This window comes from Oratosquilla oratoria, chromosome 23 (genome assembly GCF_046742065.1).
Source record: "Oratosquilla oratoria isolate Oo_2021 chromosome 23, ASM4674206v1, whole genome shotgun sequence".
NCBI lineage: Eukaryota > Metazoa > Arthropoda > Malacostraca > Stomatopoda > Squillidae > Oratosquilla > Oratosquilla oratoria.
Window position 1 is genome coordinate 57,039,699 of NC_134799.1, and position 25,642 is coordinate 57,065,340.

Here is a 25,642-nt window from a genome sequence, read left to right on the forward strand (position 1 = left end):
ATATATATATACATATGTATATATATACATATATATATATATATATATATATATATATGTACACACACACACATATACTGTATATATATATATATATATACACATATATATGTATATATATGTGTATACATATATAGATACATATATACATATATATATGTATATATATATAGATATAGATATAGATATAGATATAGATATAATATACAGTATATACACTCACACGCACTCACACACACACACACACAAACACACACACACACACACACACACACACACACACACACACACACACACACACACACACACACACACACACACACACACACACACACACACACACACACACACACACACACACACACTGTAACCATTGGATAGGTTAGTGTAACCGTTAAATAGGTTTGTTGGTTACGTAAGGAGGACTTAATGCGGGCGAGATAAACTCCAAAACGGGAGTTTTCTACTTTTAATTAACAATTGAGGCAAATCTGGTTTGCAAATATGATAAGGTACAAATGGGCCCTGTGGGCAGATTACAATAAGTGCCAGGCCTTGACCTAGGGCACAATAGGCTGGTAGCCTACTCGGTCTACCCAGCTCTGACCACTGGCCGGTAGGCTCGTGACCTACCCAGCCTCTCGCCAACGTGACATGGGTGTTTATCTTGTTTGTCATGAAATATGCTGCGTTAGGGGTATGTTGTGGGAAATGCAAGGTTAGCAAGAAGGGGAGTCTCGCTATGTTGCAAGCCTGTGGATCACGTGCGTGGTGGGTGATGGTTACACACACACACACACATACACACGCACACACATACACACACACACACACACACACACACACACACACACACACACACACACACACACACACTCACACACACACACACACACACACACACACACACACACACACACACACACACACACACACACACACACACACACACACACGCACACGCACATGTATATATATAGCTTCGCTGGATGCGGAAAATTTATTCACTAATATTCCCCTCATTAGAACTATTAACATCATTCTCCAGTATGTGTACCAACACCCTGTACTCCCACCACCCCCTATTCCCATGGAAACCATGAAAGAAATGTTAACTATTTGTACAACTGAGGCCCCGTTCAGATGCCCCGAAGGTAAACTGTATGTACAGACCGATGGGATTGCAATGGGCTCGCCCTTGGGCGTTTTATTTGCTCAGTCCTTCATGTCACATGTGGAGGAAACAACGATTCTCGCGAGTGAACTTAAACCCAAAATATACTGTAGATATATTGACGATATTTTCGTATGTACATTCTCCAGAGAGCACCTGGAAAAATTAAGACTGCGTCTACAGGACATTTCGGGTTTGAATTTCACAGTAGAAATGAACACAAATGGTAAACTTCCTTTTCTTGATGTCCTGGTTGATTCCACCTCTACTAATTTTATTACCAGTGTTTACCGTAAACCCACCAACTTAGATAAATGTATGAACGGTAACAGCGAATGCAGTGATAGTTATAAGAAAGGTGTTATTAGAGCATACGTCAGAAGAGCTATAAAAGTATGTTCGTCCTGGGAAGCACTACATGCAGAACTCCAGCATGTACGACAAATGCTCACCAATAATGGTTATGCTAACTGTGATTTTGACCGCATAACCAATAAATTACTGTGTGAACTTGGGTCCAACCAAAGCGCCAATAAGCCTAATTTTATTAACGTTTTTTATCGTAACACCTTCAGTGATGCCTACAAAAAGGATGAAAAAGCAATCAAGGACATAATTAAGAAAAATTGTCACCCCACTAAAGAGAACCATGAGATCCGAGTCCTTATATACTATCGTAACCCTAGAACCTGTTCAATGGTGATGAAAAACAACTGTAATAGTCAAGCTGACTTTACATCTAAAGCCAACGTGGTGTATTTATTCAAATGTCCAGCCGAGAATTGCACGTCTCGCGATACCACATACGTCGGGCACACCAGATGTACTCTCAGCCGAAGACTAACCTTTCACCAACAGGACGGAGCGATCAAGGACCATTATTCAAAATATCACAATAGAAATATTGACAGAGACACCTTAGTTCAATGTACCAAAATTATTGCGTACAGTGAGGACCCTAGAAGGTTGAAACTCTTGGAGGCATTCCACATCAGGGACTCTGCCCCCACTATAAATATCCAGTCGGACATGACGTCCAGCATTAAACTGTACAGTAGCGCTAACCTGAGACATCGCTACATTGAGGTCCCCTCTCCCCCTCCCCCTCCCCCTCCCCCTCCCCTCCTACCCCCCACTCCCCCACCACTCAGACGATCCGCCAGACTCCGTAATGGGAACTCGGATAGCAGTTTATGTATTTAAACCTTTCTCTCTCTCTATCATTTGTACTTTCCTTATAGACGTAAGTAATAACTCTTGTTATATATCTTTTGTTCTACCTGTTTATTTGTATTTGTATTTTTGTAATTTATTTTGTAACTTATATGTACCAACATTTGTATTCATTTTTGCAGAAATTATGTCAATCCTGATGATGTCTCTTTGAAGACGAAAGCTCGAGAATATTAAATGGAAAACTTTGGAGAACTTGTATCAGCTCACCCTACAACTGGAAAAAAGTTGATAAGACAAATAGAAAACATTAAGAAAAAGTTTAACAATTGTCAGAATGCTGTCGTATTTAATTCTACATGCATCAAAGAAAACCTGCTTCCTTACTTCACGAATATATATATATATATATATGTATATATGTATATATACATATATATTATATATATACATATATATACATGCATACACACACACACACACACACACACACACACACACACACAAACACACACATACACACACACACACCACACACACACACACACACACACACACACACACACAAACACACTATATATATATATATATATATATATATATATATGTATATATATTATATATATATATATATATATATGTATGTATATATGTATACATATATATATATATATACAAATAGATATGTATATATGTATTTATGCATGTATATATATATATATATACATATAGATATGTATATATATGATGATGATATGGTTTAACGTCACAAACTCCTTCCATCGGAAGGCTAGGACGGTGCCCCTTACAAAGGACTTTGTAGCGTGGAATATAATGAACCATGCCCTTGGTACAACTTTGCCGGTGGCAGGATTCGAACCGCCCTCCCCTCGACCTTCGCCGCAATTAACAACGCAACAACAAATCACTAAAACGCGTGAATGTAAGAGTTCGCAGAAAACCATTTAGGAAATGAGACTCTATGATCCGAACGCTTTCGTCTATTCAGACATTTTCAAGGAATACAGAATGATAAAATGTGGGAACATATATACAAAAAAGAAGTAGACAAGATAGGAATATATGAGGTCACACAAGATAGTTTTTCTGAGTGTATCAAGGTGGGGACACGCCGTGAGCTGCTACATAATCAAAAATTTTCTTAACGATAAAATTATTAAGTTTATATAAACTTTAAACTTACGTTCATAATATTATTAAAGGAATGTTTAATCAAACTGGTTTCAATAATGTTTCTGTCTAGCAGAGAACTACAAGAGAAAATTTCTTTAGAATTATTCCAATCAATAGGATGGTTGTGGTCTCTAACGTGTACAAAAACCCCACTGGACAATTGACCTGATCTCACACTATACCTGTGTTGATTGATTCTGGTACCTAACTTCTTTCCAGTTTGACCAATGTAGTATTTATCGCATTTGTGATAAGGAATGCTATAAACAAAGCTCACCCCATCACCTGGGGATTTTTTTTTTTATAAGAATGTTTTTAATAGAACTTGTGTTCTTAAATACCACATTGATGTCAAACTGTCTAAGAATTTTAGGGAGATTTGTCAAGTTCTCGTGGAAAGGAAGAACTGAAAGATTTTTGTTACAAAAGTTATTCCTTTCCCGAATGATGTCAAAGTAGTACCTTTTAGCCATTTTATGAGCCTTATCAATTAAATGTTTTGGATATCTCAAGTCCGATGCAATGTCACAGATTTTCCTCAGCTCATCCTTCAAGAAATCGGGGCTACAAATTCTGTAAGCCCTAAGAAACATAGAAGAAAATACCAAAATTTTAGTTTCTTCATGATGAGCTGAGTAAAAGTGGACATAAGACAGAACATTTGTACTTTTTCTGAATACATCGTACTTGAAACATCTTCCATTTCTATGTATAAGAATATCCAAAAAGGGTAACCTGTTGTCATGTTCTATCTCAGTAGTGAATTTGATTGCAGGAACTGAATTATTTGATTTAACAAGAAAGGAGTCTACACTGAAGTCAATAGCCCAAATGCACAAAATGTCATCAACATATCTTTGCCATATGACGTTATGAGGAATTATACCTAGTAATAAGTCCCTTTAAAAAATTCCATGTACAAGTTGCTCTTAATACTGGAGATAATAGGTTACCCACGGCCATACAAAATTTTTGCACATAAAAATCACTATTAAAAACAAAATTTGAATCTATTACACATAACTTGATCAAATTAATAATGGTGTTAACAGGGAGTGGCAAATCATATTTCATCAATTCTACTTCCAGGTATAACAATAAGTTATTTAATGGAATCTAGGTGAAAAGAGACGTCACATCATAACTAACTAAATTCAAGTCAAAAGCAATGTCAAGACTATTCAACTTATCAATAAGATCAACGTTGTTCTTTATGTGGGAGTTAGAAATTGTTCCTATAAGAAGACTCAAAATGGATACTAGCCATTTCGATAACTTGTATGAAATGGTCCCAGCGGAACAAATAATGGGTTTGACAGGATGTCCTGTTTTATGGGTTTTAATCAACCCGTACATGTAAGACAGGGAAGGGGACACGGTGGAAACAAGTTTTAAGAGATGGTCATGTCCTTTCAAATACTTCTTTAGTTTTAAGTTGAACTCACTGTTTACTGCTTTTAGCGGGTTATTACTAAGTTTTGTGAGGGTGAAACTATCACTCAATAATATTTCTATCATCTCAATATAATCCACTTTTTTTAAATTACATTACAATTGCTTTTATCAGCTTTTGTAATGTGTAATTCATCATTCTGTTTTAAATCATGGTATGTCTTAAGGAAACGTTTAGGACAATTTGGAATACTTGGAGTTAACAGTGAATTGTACACAAAACCTTTACTGATGTTGATGTTTTAGGCTGGAACATTGCCAAATTTTTCCAGATTATAAAACCCTTTAATAATATTATGAACGTAAGTTTAGGTTTATATAAACTTGATAATTTTATTGTTAAGAAAATTTTTGATTATGTAGCAGCTCACGGTGTGTCCCTACCTTGACACACTCGAAAAAATGATCTTGTGTGACCTCACATATTCCTGTCTTGTCTACTTCTTTTTTGTATATATGTTCCCACATTTTATCATTCTGTATTCCTTGAAGAAAATGTCTGAATAGACGAAAACGTTCGGATCATAGAGTCTCATTTCCTAAGTGGTTTTCTGCGAATACACATATAGACATGTATATATGTATATATATATATATATATATATATATATATATATGTATATATATATGTATATATATACATATATGTATATATATATATACATATATGTATATATATAAATATATATATTCATATAGGCGAGATGCAGGGATGACCCTTCATCCAGGAGGAGCCAAATTAAGAGGGAGGGAGGAGGTGAATGGAAGTGGAGTATGTGGAGATGAAATTGGTGGGATTGAATTTCATGCCTTTGTTTTTTGGTTACTTCCCTTGTAAGGGTGTATGTATGTATGTATGTATGTATGTATGTATGTATGTATGTATGTATGTATGTATGTATGTATGTATGTATGTATGTATGTATATATATATCTTAGTACTACTAAAAAAATAATTGGATGGGTTCTCTGACTTTTGGGTGGTTTTGCAAAACGCCTAGCGCCCCTGTACCACTAAAAAATTAATTGGATGGGTTCTCTGACTTTTGGGTGGTTTTGCAAAACGCCTCGCGCCCCTGTGTTGACGTGGTGATTTTGTAACGCTTCTCAAGCCAGAGCCAGTAAGCCTTTTTCGTTTTAACACACACCCTTTCATTACTTTTCCAAAATGTCTGAGGAAGTTTCTTCTAGGATGAAACGTTATCGACACTTCTGGAAATGGGTGACGTGCTCAAAAAAGATACAAAAGAAAGACACCAAAAACAACTCTGAGCTTCTTGGACAGCTTCGAGCAGAACACGCTAGAACCTTTCCGGGTCCCAGCTAATCAGAGGAAGAGACATGACGTAGTGTTCCAAGTAACGACGACATGACGTCACAATCTTCAGCATTTCACTTCTTATAATAACATATCATTTAAAATTTCATTTGACCCAAGATACATATATATATATATATATGTATATATATATATAAATACATATATGTATATATATATATACTTATAAAAATTTCATATTCAGTATATATATATATATATATATATATATATATATATATATATATATATATATATATACTTATAAAATTTTCATATTCAGTATTTAAAAGTATAGCCAACTCCTGAATTGGCATCTATGATGCGTAGTTTTCCAAGCAACGACATGACGTCACAATCTTCTGCATTTCACTTCTTATAACTAATCAAGTCACTGCCTTCGTCTACTGAATAGAGGTAATAGTTCTAAAATATATTCAATTTTATATAAAAGCTTATTTTCTGAGATTTATACTATACGGTGACAGTGACATAGTATATCTATCATAAAGTTTATATCTATAAACGTTGCTACTCGCTCAAGTCCCATGGGACTCCCTGCATGATAATGATAATGAGTGGGATTGGGATTGGGAGTGGGATGACGAGACGTGACACAACATGAGCATAATTAAGGAGAATGTTGTAAATGTAAGGGCATCTTAGTACTACTAAAAAATTAATTGGATGGGTTCTCTGACTTTTAGGTGGTTTTGCAAAACGCCTCGCGCCCCTGTTGTTTTGTAACGCTTCTCAAGCCAGAGCCATTAAGCCTTTTTCGTTTTAACACACACCCTTTCATTACTTTTCCAAAATGTCTGAGGAAGTTTCTTCTAGGATGAAACGTTATCGACACTTCTGGAAATGGGTGACGTGCTCAAAAACGATACAAAAGAAAGACACCAAAAACAACTCTGAGCTTCTTAGACAGCTTCGAGCATAACACGCTAGAACCTTTCCGGGTCTTTACGGAAAAACCAAAAGCTTTTCTGTGATAGAGTCTTTAAAGGAGTTCCATTTAAAAGTTCTTCAGTTTAATGTCACCATACGTGAAAATGAAGACTTTTCGTATTCAGATGAAATGTTTGACGATTTACAATTGTTTAACGGAGACGTCGAAAAGAGTAAATTCGATGTTTTTTCCAAGCACTATTTCGCGGGCTACAATAGTTTTATAAAACTTAGAGGCAGGGGTGATCACAGAAATTACCAAATGCACTACATCGACTCAATTTTTAAGAGTTACAAGCGTCAAGAGAAGAAGAACAAGTACGCTATAAAGAAAGTCAAAGAAGAGGCTGAAAAAAGAGGCTCCAAGAAAAGATTGAAGAAGAAAAGCGGAAAGCCGCCGAGGAAGAGGAACGGAAAAAGCAAGAAAAGCTGGATAGAAAGCAAAAACTGATGGAACTTAAAAAGGGAAGGGATGAGAGGCGTGTTAAACGGTTGGAGAAAAAAAGACTTGAGCAACAATTGAAAGAGGAGAAACACCGTAAAAAATTAGAGAAGAAACGTCTCGAAGAACAAAGAAAAGACGAGAGACTACGTCTAAGAATGGAAAAACGCGAGCTGGCGAAAGAAGAACTAAAAAAAAAGAATGATTTGAGAAATCTGAAAAGAAATATGGGTTCTTTGTTATTCCCTGAACTACAAGAAGAGCAAAAGAAAATGCTAGAAGAAGACAGAGCAGAAAGAAAACAAGATATGGAAGAGAGACGTGAAAAACCGTCAATCGACATATTTTCCATAGACAAACTAAAAGGAGTGATAACCGATGAAAATAAAGTTGAACCTCAAAATCTCGGCAAGCTAGGAGACTTCAAATGTAAATACTGCCAAGCCTTGATGTGGAAAAAAGAGCCCAGGACAGTTTGTTGTAATAACGGGCAAGTCGCGGCTGTTATTCCATCAGAAATCAAAGACAAGACTGTTAAAAGCCTATACGACGGAACTTCTGAATTTTCTGATCGTTTTCTTGGAGATTTAGTAGGATTCAACAATTTGTTCTGTTTTACCTCTTTCTCAACACCTCGCAAGTTAGAAAATGCTTTAGAGAAATCCATATGTTTCAAGGTTCAAGGAAGAATTTACCACAGGTTAGGATATTTGAATCCTGGAAGATTTCAAGAAGGACCTCTAAACCATCAGGCTTCGGGAAGCCGTGGATTTTTTGGCAAGGAAGTAGAAAAAAAAGGATTTCTGGAAGAACAAAGGTGACAGTTTCTTGGACCTCTATTTTTACCATGATCGAGACCAGCAAATTAAACTAAGAACAGATAAAATGAAAAATTTAAAGTCAGAAGGGAAAATAGCCACAAAAAAACGACGTTCCAGAGAAGAAAAGGAATACGAAGAAAATGAAAAAATAATCAAGATGCTTTTTGAATACTTTGCTGAAAATAATTCGTGTCTTTCGTCTATGTTAAAGGAGGTCGAAAATTCAAAAGAATTAGTTCGGCTTCACATCGAAAAACATGGAAAAATACCAGAGATGACCTTAACACTTAAAGCAGCAGAAGGCGTGCAAACGCGTGAACATAAAGGTGTGTATCACCTTCCATCTTCTTCTGCAGCTGTCGGAGGTATAGTGAATTTAGAACCCGGTAATGATCCTCTTCGGGTTATTATAACGTCTCCTAAACCCGGGTCTAATTATGTTACAAGGATCCTAGAACACTCGAATTTCTTCTATGATCCATTCCAATACCCTCTTTTAATTCCTCATGGAAATATGGGATATTCTTATACTTTGAAGCTTTTACAAAAAGGAGACAAAGTTCGAAAATACAACAAATTGACGCCCGCTGCATTTTACTCCTCCATGTACATGGAACGAGAAGGGGTGTTCAACTACATTACGAAATGTCGTCGTTTATTCCAACAATTCGTTGTGGATAATTATGTGAAAGTGGAGACCATGAGACTTAATTTCATAGAGAGAAACCAAAATGAAACAAGAAAGGAAAGGTCGGATATTCTGAGAGGAGAAAATGGAAAAGATAGAGGTCAACGTATAATTATACCTCCTTCATATGTTGGAGGGCCAAGATATATGAAGCAAAGACAACAAGACACCCTCGCATTTGTAACAAATTATGGATCTCCTGACTTTTTCATAACGTTCACTATGAACCCAGCATGGGAAGAACTAGAAGAAGCGACGAGTCAGACAGGAGGAGATGCTGCTTCTGGATGTAAAGCAGACAGGCCAGATTTAGTGAGTAGACTGTTCAAGATGAAAGTGTATAGTCTTCTTGATGATTTCACCGTTAATTGTATATTTGGAAAAGTTAAAGCCTATCTTTACAGTGTCGAGTGGCAAAAAAGAGGGCTCCCACATGTCCATATTTTGTTATGGATGAGACATAATGTTAACGCCGATTTTGTTAGCAAAATAATATCTGCAGAAATACCAGACAAGGAAACTCACCCTAGATTATATGATATTGTGACAAAGTGTATGATACATGGACCTTGCAAGGGTTTTGATGATTCCCAACTTTGTTGCCAAGGGAAATCTTCCTCGGACGGCAAAAATTTGTGTGGAAAAGAGTTCCCGAAAAAGTGTAGAGATACTCTATTTTTCGGAAATAATGGCCACCCACTTTACAAAAGAAGAGCAAAAGGAGAAGGCGGACATACATTTGAGAAGAAAATTAAGGGTAAAAACGTGACAGTGGATAATTCTTGGGTGGTACCTTATAGTCCATATCTATGCCTCAAATATAACGCTCATATAAATGTCGAATGTTCAAATTCCATAAAAACCATAGCCTATGTAACAAAGTACGTTAACAAGGGCTGTGATCGCATACTGTACACCAAGACTGAAAAGGATAAAGAAATAGTAAACGAGGTAAGAAATTATCAAGATGCACGCTTCGTAAACGCTAACGAGGCAACATGGAAGATATTCAAGTATCCTATCCATAAGAGCTTTCCCCCTGTTACTACCCTTGATTTGCACCTGGAGGGGGAAAATGAAGTATTTTTCAATGCAGACCACGACGAAGAGACACTGTTAAGGAAAACCTTAAAGGATACACAACTCACATCTTTCTTCAAATTGTATCAAAAGAACGAGTTTGCTGCTTCACTTTTGTATCACGAAATCCCCAATTTCTTCATATACGACAAATTAGCAGCTAAGTGGATTGAGAGAAAGACGAAAACCGCGGCCCTCGGAAGAGTACGAGCAGTAACCACAAAAACAGTTGAACTCTTTTATTTGCGTATGTTGCTTTCGCATAAAAAAGGACCCACTTCTTACAAGGACCTCAGAACAGTCGAGGGAGTCGAGTACGAAACATATAGAGAAGCTGTAAAAGCCATGGGATTACTCAACGACGAAGAAATGTGGAAGAAAACTATAATGGAAATCATAAACCATATTAATAACAGAGACCAACTAAGGTCGACATATGCGAGTATGTTGGTATTCTCTGATCTGGAAGATCAAAGAAGCATTTGGGAGGAGACAAAAGACCTTTTTGCGAGTGGTTTTCTACATTTGAGGGGATTAGAAGAGTATAATGACGAAATTTACCTCGATGCTCTTGACGATATTCAAGAAAAGGTCTTCAACTGTGGAGGAGGAAAAATCGAACAATACGGTCTTCCTTCTTCAAGAAACGGAGAAAAGTCAACTAATGTTGTAAGAAGAGAGAGATCATACAACAAAGCGGTACTGGCTCAAGAAGTCGAGGAACGAAAAGTGATGATGAACGAAAAACAGAAGCATTGTTACGATACCATAATGAAATGTGTAGAAGACAAATCGAAACGTGGAAAAAGAGGGTTTTTTATTAGTGCTCCGGGAGGAACTGGAAAATCTTTCCTGTTGAATATTCTATTGTATACTGTTCGTTCAAGAGGAGAGATAGCATTAGCCGTGGCTTCTTCGGGTATAGCCGCTACTGTTTTACATGGAGGAAGAACCGCCCATAACATGTTCAAAATTCCGTTAATGAAATACAATGAAATACGAGCATGCAGCGTCAAGAAAAATACTGAGATGGCACGTCTTTTTGAGTTGACTTCTTTGATTGTCTGGGATGAAGCTGTAATGGCTAACAAAAATACAATGACCACCCTCGATATTACTCTAAGAGACGTTTTAGGTGTTGACAAGTTCATGGGAGGAATAGTATTTGTATGTGCTGGAGATTTTAGACAAATTCTTCCTGTGGTCAGGGGAGGAGGAAAAAGTGAAGAATTGAATTGTTGTCTTAAATCAAGCTATTTCTGGGAAGAATTGAGTAAATTGGAACTGACAGAGAATGTGAGGCTATCAAAAACTGACATTCGGAACAAGAAGTTCGCCGAAGATTTACTGGATTTAGGAAAAGGCGAAATGTTAGAATCTGGTGTAGTTGTGAAAGAAAGAGAGGAATTAGTAGAACGCGTATATGATGATTTCGAGGAAAATTTCCTGAACGTCTCATATTTTGAAAAACGAGCAATAATCTCTCCTACAAATGACGATGTGGACAACATCAACGAGATGGTTTTCAAGAAATTGAAGGAAAATGAGGTTGTTTATCGAAGTGAGAACACTTCCGTGGATAACGAAATGGATATTCAAACGTCAGTTTACAATGCCCTCAATAGTCCATCTATTCCCCTTCATGAACTTAAACTGAAAGTCGGCGCTGTCATAATGGTTCTTAGGAATATTTGTCCACCTAAATTATGTAACGGAACACGAATTCTTATAACAAATTTACAGAAGAATATAATAGTAGGGAAGATTTTGGTAGGTGCATACAGAGGCGAACAAGTTTTACTTCCCAGAGTAACATTAGAGTCAACAGATACATCCGTCATATTCAAGAGAAGACAATTTCCAGTGAGATTGTGCTACGCCATGACGATAAACAAATCCCAGGGGCAGACATTTGAACGTTGTGGTTTACTGCTTGATAGTGCCCAGTGTTTTGCTCATGGACAGCTATATGTTGCATGTTCACGGGTTACAAGCCACGATTCTCTCTTCGTTTACACTGGCTATAAAAAGGAAGGAGACGATTATGTCAGGAAGCCTGCACGCAACTACGTGTATAAAGAGCTTTTCTCCGGAGAAGGGTTTTATAAAGGTAATTTTGAAGACATCGTGGAAGAGACATATAAGAAAACGTCTAACGACGACGAAACAGAAGTCGAAATAGCAGAAGAAGAACCTGATCAATCGATCACTGTAATACCAAAGTCCGCCTACAAAATCAGCGAAATAGACGCCATCAACATGATCATGCCTCCTGAGTCCAATTATGGGGAAGAAAACAGTGATTCTGGAGAATTTATTGAAATGATCCAGAGTATCAGAGGAAATGAAAGAGCAGAAAAAAGAATTTGAAAATGAAAAGAAAAGGAATAAGGAGAACATGAAGAGGATGATGAAGGAGTTTTTGAAGGCTTTGAGTGACGACAGCGATGATGACGGAAAAATATTCGAAGACAGTGATGGAAGCCAGGGCCGACGAAGCCGGGTGCTTGTTTTATATAAAGTATTTCTTTATTCAGCTGAGGGAAAAAAATAAATAACACTGATTTCCATTTTTTTCCATACCATTTTTTTTGCCATACCATTTATTGCCATACCATTTATTGCCATACCAATTTTTTACGACGACGATATTTTTCTTGCCATTATTTTCCTTACGATTTTTCCGTTACGATTATTTTCGCTACGATTTTTTCTTACGGTATTTTTCACGACATTTTCTACCTTTTTTCCATACTTTACTCTTTTCTTTTCTTTTTTCTGCTTTTCTTTTCTACGCTTTTTTCTCCGTTTTTTACTTTTTTCTATGATCTTTTTTCCTTCATTCTCAATTTCCTTTTCACTTTCCCTCAAATTTTCTTCCAAATTTTGGTTTTTTTCTTCGGCATTTTTCGGACGCTCAGCGACCCTTTCGACGCTCGTGGGAGACAACTTGCTCTGAAGCGATCCGAGATGTCCCAATCCCGAGGTCTCCTTCTGGAAGTTTCTTGGTGGTTCCGCTTTGGAAGAGGACGCAGACTCCTTCGAGCTGCCACTTTGTCTCTCGTTCCAGTTTGCGGGAGTGGGAATTCTTCGGGGCGCCCTTTGGAAGGAACGGTCCCCTACTGGAAGTGCCTGCCGAAGAGCACCTGAAGAATTCTTGCTGTCGCTTCTTCGGAGGCCGCCACTGCCGGGTATAATGTCAATCTCTTTGACTTTTCTAAACTTTCCTCTTGCATTTTCTTGTGAAACTTGACACTTTTCTTCAAGTTTACTTTCTTTTCTTATATAACTTTCCTTTTCACTTTCTTGATCCGTTCTTTCTTCTTTTCTTATACAACTTTCTTTATTATTATTTCCTTTATCTTTTCTTTCTTCTTGTATATAACTTTCTTTACTATCACTTTCTTCTGTTCTTTCTTCTTTTGTATAACTTTCGTTATCACTTTCTTTACTTTCAGTGTTTTTATCAAGCTTTCCGTTGATGTCATTAACAGTCTTTTTTTCTGTTTCATGGCCATCACTGTGATCATCAACAAGCTTGTGCCGATACCCCATTGATCTTGAAATCTATATATCTTCTTTATGACTTTCATTATCATTTTCCTTACATTTTCCAATTTCTTTTTCAGGACTGCTGCATTGAACCTCGGGCATGATGGGTCGAGACCCCTGGAAGAGGAAATCGCCCAAATCCTTTGGTAGTGGTTCTACCAGGGTCTCTACGCTCTTAAGTTTGTATGTGTATTTCATGACATACACTCCTCCCATCTGGTCTGTGACAGCCAGGGTCTGTTTGAGGTACAGCCCGTCTGCTGAGACCTCCTCCCGGAGAGTTCGGGTGCGCATTTCGTTCGATGAAAGTCTCGAAGATGGAGAACCGTTGAACAAGACACCCCAACAGCTCCAGAGGAAGACCCTCAGACTCTTGCGTTAAAATCACCCAATCACTTTACGAAGATGAATACATCATTAACAGGCCAGTTGTTCTTGGGCTGAAGAGGACAATGGAGGAATCACTGTCAGAAAAGAATAAAACACTGTTCAAACAATTTTTGATAATAAAACTTTCTTCTCCACTGCAAATCAATGCATGTAAATGTGTGTTTACCTAATTGTATTTACCTAATTGTAGTATACAGGAAAGGAGCAACGCTCGTTGGGTCCCGTCTCCTATTCTCTAATTGTCTAACACATCTAGGCTCAAATTCATGTACTGTTCCTACTTAATCTATATCTTCGTGTGTGTGTATGTATTCACCATGGTCCTGGATCACGTGTTCGACTCGTGATCGACAGGTATTTCCCTCCCTCATATATGACAGATCTATGGATAATGCTGATACACACCCAACTCCCCACCCATGATTGTTGGAGTAACGACTCGCAGAACAGTGATACTGAAATTATTTCAGCCCTGGGCGGGATTCGAACCCGGGCCACCGTAGTTGCAGGCGGGAGCTCTAACCACTGCGCTACGAGGTCGAACTCCATGAAGAACCTCATACTGTTGGTTAAGTTTGTCCTCCTCCTCGTCCTCCTCCTCCTCCACCTCGTTCTTCTCCTCTTCCTCCTCCTCCACCTTCTCCTGTATTCTTTCCCTTTCTCCAACACTCTTCACCACACTCCTCTGTTACTCCACAAAACTGGTGGAGAAGGGAGCTGTGACTCCAAGGCTGTATATACCATATCATACCAATATCTCACCATACATACCATTTACCTACTGCCCTACCTTACTCAACCCAAACATATTCTTTGATTTTACAATTCACATTCTTATATATCAAAGCATTCTTTATACCATAACCTATCCTATTCTATCCTAAACTATTTAGGCAGCTCGCACACCGACGCAACCAGTTACATGAAACCGGTTGTTTACGACGCCGGAACAAGTTGCATTGATTCTATCCTTGAAGACAATATCGCGCCGAATGTGACACTAAGAAGACCCATATACTATTGAGTATTATATATATATATATATTCGAGAAATTCGCTATTGGACAGCGACATCAATCAGATAATCTCTTTGGCAGTAGTGCGCTACTGCCAAAGAGATTATCTGATTGATGTCGCTGTCCAATAGCGAATTTCTCGAATGGTTACGTTGGCGACATGCGTGAAGGGATTCGAACCGGCCCTTACAACTCCCACTTGATGCAGCGGCCTTGGTGGTGAAACGGGTGGTTAATGGGTGTAGTAAGCGCCCTCCCCAATCTCGAGAGTCAGTTAGACAATGAGTTCCCAAGGTTTTATGCTGTTTAGTGGTCGAGAGGTCTAAGGCGTGAGTGCGTCTTGGGAGTTTACTTCCAAGCGCATCGGGTTCGAGTCCCGTGCGCTACTGCCAAAGAGATTATCTGATATATATATATATGTATATATATATATATATATATATATATATATATATATATATGTATGTATATAACCTCATACTGTTGGTTATGTATATATATATGATAATAATATATACATACATATACCAAGGCTTTTTCCCCCTTACAAGGAAGGTAGCCAAAAAGGAAAAGGCATAAAATCATTCCCACCCATTCCATCCCTGAATACACTCCACACCCCTCCACCCTCCCTCTTATCTTAGCACCTCCTGGATGACGGGTCATCCCTGCACCTTGTCAACTGCCCTGGCTGTCCCCGTGGAGTAGTGGTCTAGGAGGGGAACTGCTATTGCGGTTCGAGTCATCAGCTCCGTATCAACTATGATAATAATAATTACAATAATAATATAAAATACTTGCGACCAGTTTCATGCAACTGGTTGCATTGCTGTGCGAGTTGCCTTGTAATAACGGTGCTATTATAGCGTGAGGTCTACCACACTATAACGTGAGATCTACCTCCCTGTAGTATTATAGCGTGAGGTCTACCGCTGCATTATCCATCACTAATGGGTATCACACATTATACATTTATTTTTGCGATACTCATAATCTGTATATATTCTAGGAATGACTTAGATAATTGGATTTCTATTTACATTCATTTTAAAGGAAGAACGGTATTATTAAACATGTTATCCTATATTTCCATACATCTAGTCTAGCGATAGACACTTCGTACATTTTAGGTTTGGTTGGGTTAGGTTAGGTTGTGCTCTCTTAAAAAGGCAAGTGCCGCTTCTTCTGTCAGAACGACTCTTCTGTAAAACTCCTTCAGCAACATTTTGAGGTACCCTCAATCGACTTTAAATATTTTAGGCAGAGGAGGAATCTGATTTAGGAGCTCCATTTGCTTCCTTTTATATGGTCAGGTCACGTGGACAGGTCACATGTTTGATGGACAGGTGTGGGGGAGCGTCCCGGAGGAACGCGGGCCACGCGGTAGACCTCGGGCTGCACCTGGGTAGGCGACCTATGGCGGTAGACCTCACGCTATAGCAGCACCGTTATAACTTTCCCTATAGCGTCTTAATCTTGATAAACAATACATAACCATGTCCTCCCCTATCACATTCGATGGTATCGTGCTGTGCTCATGGCCAATCCCCCTCTTCCCTCTGCTACAGTACGATGATCCGATGTCACACATAGAAGATGAGAGATACAAATGAGTGGAAGGTGGCAAGGGGACACAGGATAATGCAGGAGTGAATATTCTCTGACGTTTCGACGGATGTCTTCCTCACAGAGACTACAGACTATCAGATTTTATGGACAAAATATACCCCAGTACTGGCTCATCTTGCCGGCCGTCTGGAAATGGAGCCCGCTGATTGGCTATTGGTTCGCGATCTCTTGCGAGCTAGCGCGGCTAAGGTCAATCTAGCTGCGGGTCGCGCTAGCCTAATGTATCCTTCCCGGTAATACAGATAAATAGAGAGATAGATAGGGCTAGTCAAAGAATGTGTGTGAGTGTGTGTGTGTGTGTGTGTGTGTGTGTGTGTGTGTGTGTGTGTGTGTGTGTGTGTGTGTGTGTGTGTGTGTGTGTGTGTGTGTGTGTGTGTGTGTGTGTGTGTGTGTGTGTGTGTGTGTGTGTGTGTGTGTGTGTGTGTGTGTGTGTGTGTGTGCGTGTGTGTGTTTGTGTGTGTGTGAATGAGAGATAAAGATAGGGAGAGATAGACAGGGGAGAGAGACAGGGAGAGAGGGAGGGAGGGTGAATATGAAAGAGAGAAAGAGAGAAAGAGAGAGAGAGATAGGAAGAGATACGGAGAAACAGAGATAGGGAGTTATAGAAAGAGAAACAAAGAGAAAGAGAGACGAGAGAAAGCGCATGAAGATTTTAGCTTTGGTTATTCTCTCCATCATTGGAGGACCGAGTACAGCGCTTGGTTATCATTTTCCCTTGTGATTTTTCTGCATATTTAGAATCACGAATTCATGTGATTTCACGTCCATACACACTCACATACATACATACATACATACACACACACACACACGAAAAAAAGACGCACAAACGAGTATGGTCACAACATTACCCACACATTACTGCTGCCAATCACACGTCCAACACGTGATCCAACGTCCAACGTGGATGACATGAAGCAACGCAAAAATATAAATAAATAAAAAGAATATTGATACTAATAATAAAATACCTAATAATATGAAATAAAAAGATACAATAAAAACAAAACCACAGTATTAAACCAACAATGATCTTATTTTTGCGAATTTATTTTATATAAAGTATTTTTTTATTCAGCTGAGGGAAAAAAAAATAAATAACACTGATTTCCATTTTTTCCCATACCATTTTTTTTTTGCCATACCATTTATTGCCATACCAATTTTTTACGACGACGATTTTTTTCTTACCATTATTTTCCTTACGATTTTTCCGTTACGATTATTTTCGCTACGATTTTTTCTTACCATATTTTTCACGATATTTTCCACCTTTTTCCCATACTTTACTTTTTTCTTTTATTTGTTCTGCTTTTCTTTTCTGCGCTTTTTTCTCCGTTTTTTACTTTTTTCTATTAACTTTTTTCCTTCATTTTCAATTTTCTTTTCACTTTCCTTCAAATTTTCTTCCAATCTTTGGGGTTTTTCTTCGGCGTTTTTCGGACGCTCAGCGACCCTTTCGACGCTCGTGGGAGACAACTTGCTCTGAAGCGATCTGAGATGTCCCAATCCCGAGGTCTCCTTCTGGAAGTGTCTTTGTGGTTCCGCTTTGGAAGAGGACGCAGACTCCTTCGAGCTGCCACTTTGTCTCTCGTTCCAGTTTGTGGGAGTAGGAATTCTTCGGGGCGCCCTTTGGAAGGAACGATCCCCTACTGGAAATGCCTGCCGAAGAGCACCTGAAGAATACTTGCTGTCGCTTCTTCGGAGGCCGCCACTGCCGGGTATAATGTCAATTTCTCTGACTTTTCTAAACTTTCCTCTTGCATTTTCTTGTGAAACTTGACACTTTTCTTCAAGTTTACTTTCTTTTCTTATATAACCTTCTTCATCATTTTCTTTATCTATCCTTTCTTCTTTTCTTATATAACTTTCTATATCTTTTCTTTCTTCTTCTATATAACTTTCTTTATTATAATTTTCTTTACTTTCAGTGTCTTTCTTAAGCTTTCCGTTGATGCTATTAACAGTATCTCTTTCTTTATCAGGGCCATCACTGTGATCACCAAATAGCTTCTGCCGAGACTACATTGATTTTGAAAGCTATATATCTTCTTTATAACTTTCATTATCGTTTTCCTTATGTTTTCCAATTTCTTCTTTTTCAGGACTCCTGCCTTGAATCTCAGGTATAATGGGTCGAGACCCCTGGAAGAGCAAATCGCCAAAGTCCTTAGGAACTGGTTCAACCAGGGTTTCTACGCTCAGAAGTTTATATGTGTATTTTCTGATATACACGTCTCCTAACTGGTCTGTCACTGCCAGGGTCTGTTTGAGGTACAGCCCGTCTGCTGAGACCTCCTCCCGGAGAGTTCGAGTGTGCATTTCGTAAGAAGAAAGTCCCGAAGTTAGAGAACCGTTGAACAAGACACCCCAACAGCTCCAGAGGAAGGCCCTCAGACTCTTGCGTTAAAATTACCCAATCACTTTACGAAGATGAATACATCATTAACATGCCAGCTGTTCTCGTGCTGAAGAGGACAATGATGGAATCACTGTCAGAAAAGATTAAAACGCTGTTCAATTTTTTTTTTTGTAATAAAACTTCCTTCTTCACTGCAAATCAATGCATGTGTGTGTTTACCTAATTGCATTTACCTAACTGTAGTATACAGGAAAAGAGCAACGCTCGTTGGGTTCCGTCTCCTATTCTCTAATTTTCTAACACATCTATACTCAAATTCGTGTACTATTCCAACTTAATCTATATCTTCGTGTGTGTGTATTCACAATGGTTTTGGATCACGTGTTGGACTCGTGACCGACAGCTATTTCCCTCCCGAAAGAGAGCTCGGAGCTCATATATGACCGATCTATGTGTAATGCTGTGACCTTACACGCACACACACGCACCCAACTCCCCGCCCACGAGAGTTGGAGTAACGACTCGCAACGCAGCGATACTGAAATTATTTCAGTCCTGGGCGGGATTCGAGCCCGGACCGCAGTAGTGGGAGACGAGAACTCTAATCACTGCGCCACGAGTTCGTACTCCATGAAGAACCTCATCCCGTTGGTCAAGTGTATTCTTTCCCTTTCTCCAACACTCAAAGGATTACAAAGGCGGAGCATGCCGACAGGAGACCTTTTGGTCCATATCTAGGTCGGATGCGAAAAAAAAATCATATTAATAATAAAACAACAAATAAAAACTATAATAATGTAAATAACAAATAAAATACATAAATAAATGCATAGGTATAGTTAAATAATAAACAAACAGGTAAATAGTAAATAATAATAAATTGACATATAACTAATAATAAATGAAAATCAGACAGACAAATGATAACAAAACAAAAACAAATAATATAGAATAAATTATAATCATTAGAGCATCTTATTTAGGTATTTATCTAAATGATTCTTAAAGCTTCGAACTGAACTACATTGCACTGCCTCTGCAAGAAGTTTATTCCATTCATTCACTACACGGTTGGCAAAGTTGTTTCTACCTACTTCCAAATTGAATCTATTTCCGGACAGTTTGAGACCATTGTTTCTTGTCTGATTCTCATTCAATGTGAAAATTTTGTCACTTTTGATGTTGTCAATTCCCTTTAAAATCTTAAAGACCTGTATCAAGTCACCTCTGAGTCTACGCTTTTTTTAGGGAAAACAGATTCATGTGTTTTAGTCGATTTTCGTATGATTTATTTTTTATATTTGGAATCAGTTTTGTGGCTCGCCGTTGTACTTTTTCCAGTCTGTCAATGTCTTTAATGAGATTCGGTGACCATGCGGAAACAGCATATTCCAAATGTGGACGAACTAACGATTTATATAGCTTGTTAATGAGTGATGGACTTTTGAAATCAAAAGATCGCGCAATCAGTCCCAGAATCTTATTTGCTTTCTCAGAGGCTGAAATACACTGCTTGGATGATTTGAGGTCGTTACTGATAATTACGCCGAGATCTTTTTCACTATCCACTTTTGTTAACGAATTTCCAAATAACTTGTAATCGTACTTGCTGTTATTTTTACCTATGTGCATTACCTTGCATTTACTTGTGTTAAATTTCATTAGCTACTTTTCAGACCATTGCTGTAATTGATCTAAATCTTCTTGAATATCTAATTGGTTTGAGTGATCATTTGCCACTCTGCACAGTTTTGTATCATCAGCAAATTTGGAAACAGTAAATCTTAGTCCATGGTCTATATCATTTATATATACTATGAATAGAAGTGGCCCAAGAACGGAACCCTGAGGAACTCCACTTGCAACACTTTTCCTATCCAGAAGTTTTTCCATTTAAAACAACTCTCTGTTTTCGACCATTCAACCAATTACTAGTCCAACCTAATAGGCTGCCACTTATTCCATGCAAAGCTAATTTAGTAAGTAGTCTTTCGTGGGGGATGGTATCAAAAGCTTTTGCAAAGTCTAGATATATTAAATCTATATTGTTTCTTTTGTCATAATTCGAGATAACTGTGTTGTAGAATTCGAGTAAGTTAGTCACGCAAGAACGTTTCCGTCTGAAACCATGCTGGCTATCATTTATCAAACGATTACTTTCTAAATGATGTTCGATAGCATCTCTGATGATAGTTTCCATTATTTTTCCTACGATTGAAGTCAAACTTATAGTCCTATAGTTATTTGGTTTCTTTTTGTCACCTTTTTTTGAATATGGGAGTAACGTTAGCTAGCTTCCATTCTCTTGGGACATCTCCGGATATGATGGATTTCTTGAAAATAATTTCTAATGGAACAACAATCTCATTTTTCATTTCCTTTAAGATTCTTGGATGCCAACCGTCAGGCCCTGATGTTTTATTAACTTTGAGTTTGTCTATACACCTTTTAATTTTTTCTTTTGTTATATTTACCGTAGTGAGTAAGTTTACCCCAGACTTTTCACAGGTTTCAGTTTGGAATTCACTTTGAGGTGTTTCGTTTACGAATATCGAGCTAAAATAATTGTTTAAGATATTACACATTCCTTCATTTGAATATTCAAGTTGACCGTCAGCAGATAATAGTGGACCAATGTGATTCCTAACAACCTTTTTATCTCTAATGTAACTATAGAATTCTTTGGGATTCTCTTTGGATTTCTCAGCGATGTTCATTTCGTATTGTCGTTTTCTTATTGTCTTTTTTAAATCTCTCTGTATTGATACATAACTTTCATAGTCATTAGATGCACCCGAGCACTTATATTTCTTATAAGCCTGTCTCTTTTTAGCAATACTTTTTTCAGTGTCTTTGTCGAGCCACTTTGGGCGAGCCTGATTTGGGGGACGTCTGTCCTTAAAAGGAATGTAAGTTTGAATCATCTTAGTGAGCGTATTTTGAAATATTTCCCACATCTGATCTACAGGTCTTTCGTTTAATTTTGCCTCCCAATCTGTAAGCTGAAGCTCCTGACGTAGTCCTATGAACTGAGCTTTACTGAAATCGGGTATTTTAGAAACACAAGTATCTATTCTAAAATTCTTTAGGAGTTTGAATCTAACTAAGTTGTGATCGCTATTTGCAACAGATTCACCGACTTCTACATCAGTTACCATGCTTTCGCGGCTATTAATCAAAAGATCGAGTAAGTTTCCATATCTTGTGGGCTCGTTTACATGCTGAATTAAGTAATTGTCACCAAGAAAATCAATCAAGCGACTACCTATATGGCCATGTTCAAGGGTCATCCAATCAATGTCAGTAAAATTGAAATCACCCATTATCAATAAATCCCGGTTGCAGAAACTAGACAGTTCTTGAAATAACAGTTTGTCGTCTGCTAATGATAATGTCTTTGGCCTATATATTACACCTATATTCATTTTTTGTCCATTTGTTTGGGTTAACTCAACCCACAAACTATCATATGCATTCTGTTTCACTTTCTCTAAAACACAAGCATGAACATTGTTTTTGACGTACAATAGAACACCCCCACCTTTCTTGTGGTTTCTATCCTCTATTACCCCACAGAACTGGTGGAGAAGGGAGCTGTTACTCCATCGCGCCGTTGGGGGAACGTTGATCGTCTTACTCCAGCGGTTTCTAAGCTCTATATACCATATCGTACCAATATTTCACCATACATACAATTTGCCTACTCTGTTCTACCTTACTCAACCCAAACTTATTCTTTGATTTTACAATTCACATTCTTCTATACCAAAGCATTCTTTCTACCATAACCTATCCTATTCTACCCTAAACCATTTAGGCAGCTCGTACACGGACGCAACCAGTTGCATGAAACCGGTTGGTTGCGACGCCGGAACCAGTTGCACTTTTTCTATCCTTTAAGACAATATTGCGCCGAATGTGGCACTAAGAAGATCCATATACTAGAGAGTAAAAAAAAAAAAAAAAAAAAAAAAAAAAAAATTATATATATATATATATATATATATATATTTGTGTGTGTGTGTGTGTGTGTGTGTGTGTGTGTGTGTGTGTGTGTGTGTGTGTGTGTGTGTGTGTGTGTGTGTGTGTGTGTGTGTGTGTGTGATAATAATTATAAAATAAAATACTTGCGACCGGTTTCATGCAACTGGTTGCGTTGCTGTAAGAGTTGCCTTGTTGTAACGGTGCTACTATAGCGTGAGGTCTACTACATTATACCGTTAGATCTACCTTCCGTTAGTACTATAGCGTGAGGTCTACCGCTACATTATCCATCCCTCATGGATATCATACATTATGCATTACTTTTAGCGAGAAACACATCATTTGTACATATCCTAGGAATGACTTTGATAACTGCATTTCTAATTACATTCATATTAAAGGAAGAACGGTATTATTAAACATGTTATCCTATATTTCCATACATTTATTCTAGCGATAGACACTTCGTACATTTTAGGTTTGGTTAGGTTAGGTTGTGCTCTCTTAAAAAGGCAAGTGCCGCTTCTTCTGTCAGAACGACTCTTCTGTAAAACTCCTTCAGCGACATTTTGAAGTAACATCTATCGATCTTAACTATTTTAGGCAGAGGAGGAATCTGATTTAGGAGCTCCATTTGCTTTCTTTTACATGGTCAGGTCACGTGGACTGGTCACGTTTTTGATGGATTTGGGCAGGTCACATGTTTGATGGACAGGTGTGGGGGAGCGTCCCGGAGGAACGCAGGCCACGCGGTAGACCTCGGGGTGCACCTGGGTAGGCGACCTATGGCGGTAGACCTCACGCTATAGCAGCACCGTTATAACTTTCCCTATAGCGTCTTAATCTTGATAAACAATACATAACCATGTCCTCCCCTATCACATTCGATGGTATCGTGCTGTGCTCGTGGCCAATCCCCCTCTTCCCTCTGCTACAGTACGATGATCCAATGTCACACATAGAAGATGAGAGATACAGATGAGTGGAAGGTGGCAAGGGGACGAAGGAGTGAATATTCTCTGACGTTTCGACGGATGTCTTCCTCAGAGAGACTACAGACTATCAGATTTTGTGGACAATATATACCCCAGTACTGGCTCATCATGCCGGCCGTCTGGGAATGGAGCCCGCTGATTGGCTAGTGATTCGCGATCTCTTGCGAGCTAGCGCGGCTAAGGTCAATCTAGCTGCGGGTCGCGCTAGGCTAACGTGTCCTTCCCGGTGATACAGATAAATAGAGAGATAGATAGGGCTAGTCAAAGAATGTGTGTGTGTGTGTGTGTGTGTGTGTGTGTGTGTGTGTGTGTGTGTGTGTGTGTGTGTGTGTGTGTGTGTGTGTGTGTGTGTGTGTGTGTGTGTGTGTGTGTGTGTGTGTGTGTGTGTGTGTGTGTGTGTGTGTGTGTGTGTGTGTGTGTGTGTGTGTGTGTGTGTGTGTGTGTGTGTGTGTGTGTGTGTGTGTGTGTGTGTGTGTGTGTGTGTGTGTGTGTGTGTGTGTGTGTGTGTGAATGAGAGATAAAGATAGGGAGAGACAGACAGGGGAGAGAGAGAGACAGGGAGAGAGGGAGGGAGAGTGAATATGAAAGAGAGAAAGTGTGTGTGTGTGTGTGAGATAGAGAGAGATAGACAGGGGAGAGAGAGTGACAGGTAGAGAGGGAGGGAGAGTGAATGAGAGAGAGAGAGAGAGAGAGAGAGAGAGAGAGAGAGAGAGAGAGAGAGAGAGAGAGAGAGAGAGAGAGAGAGAGAGAGAGAGAGAGAGAGAGAGAGAGAGAAGCAGAGATAGGGAGATATAGAAAGAGAAACAAAGAGAAAGAGAGACGAGAGAGAGCGCATGAAGTTTTTAGCTTTGGTTATTTTCTCCATCATTGGAGCACCGAGTACAGCGCTTGGTTATCATTTTCCTTTGTGATTTTTCTGCATATTTAGAATCACAAATCCATGTGATTTCTCGTCCATACACACTCACATACATACACACACACACACACACGCACACACACGAAAAAAAACGCACAAACGCGTATGGTCACAACATTACCCACAGATTATTGCTGCCAATCACGCGTCCAACACGTGATCCAAGGTCCAAGGTGGATAACATGAAGCAACACAAAAATATAAAAAAAAAGAACAATACTGATACTAATAATAAAATACCTAATAATTAGAAATAAAAAGATACAATAAAAACAATTCCACAATATTAAACCAACAATCGTCTTATTTTTGCGAATTTATTTCATATAAAGTATTTTTATTCAGCTGAGGGAAAAAGAAATAACTCTGATTTCCATTTTTTCCCATACCATTTTTTTTTGCCATACCATTTATTGCCATACCAATTTTTCTGACGACGATTTTTTTCTTGCCATTATTTTCCTTACGATTTTTCAGTTACGATTATTTTCGATACGGTTTT

At 38.4% G+C, this 25,642-nt stretch overlaps 1 protein-coding gene across 1 annotated transcript; it reads left to right on the forward strand.

Moving 5' to 3' along the window:
* Positions 1–8,682: 8,682 nt before the first annotated feature.
* LOC143037828 (uncharacterized) lies at positions 8,683–13,936 on the forward strand. Its single transcript, XM_076206387.1, has 3 exons — positions 8,683–9,874; positions 10,082–12,625; positions 13,923–13,936. The coding sequence occupies exons 1-3, from the start codon at positions 8,683–8,685 to the stop codon at positions 13,934–13,936; spliced, it is 3,750 nt and encodes a 1,249-aa protein (XP_076062502.1).
* Positions 13,937–25,642: the final 11,706 nt, after the last annotated feature.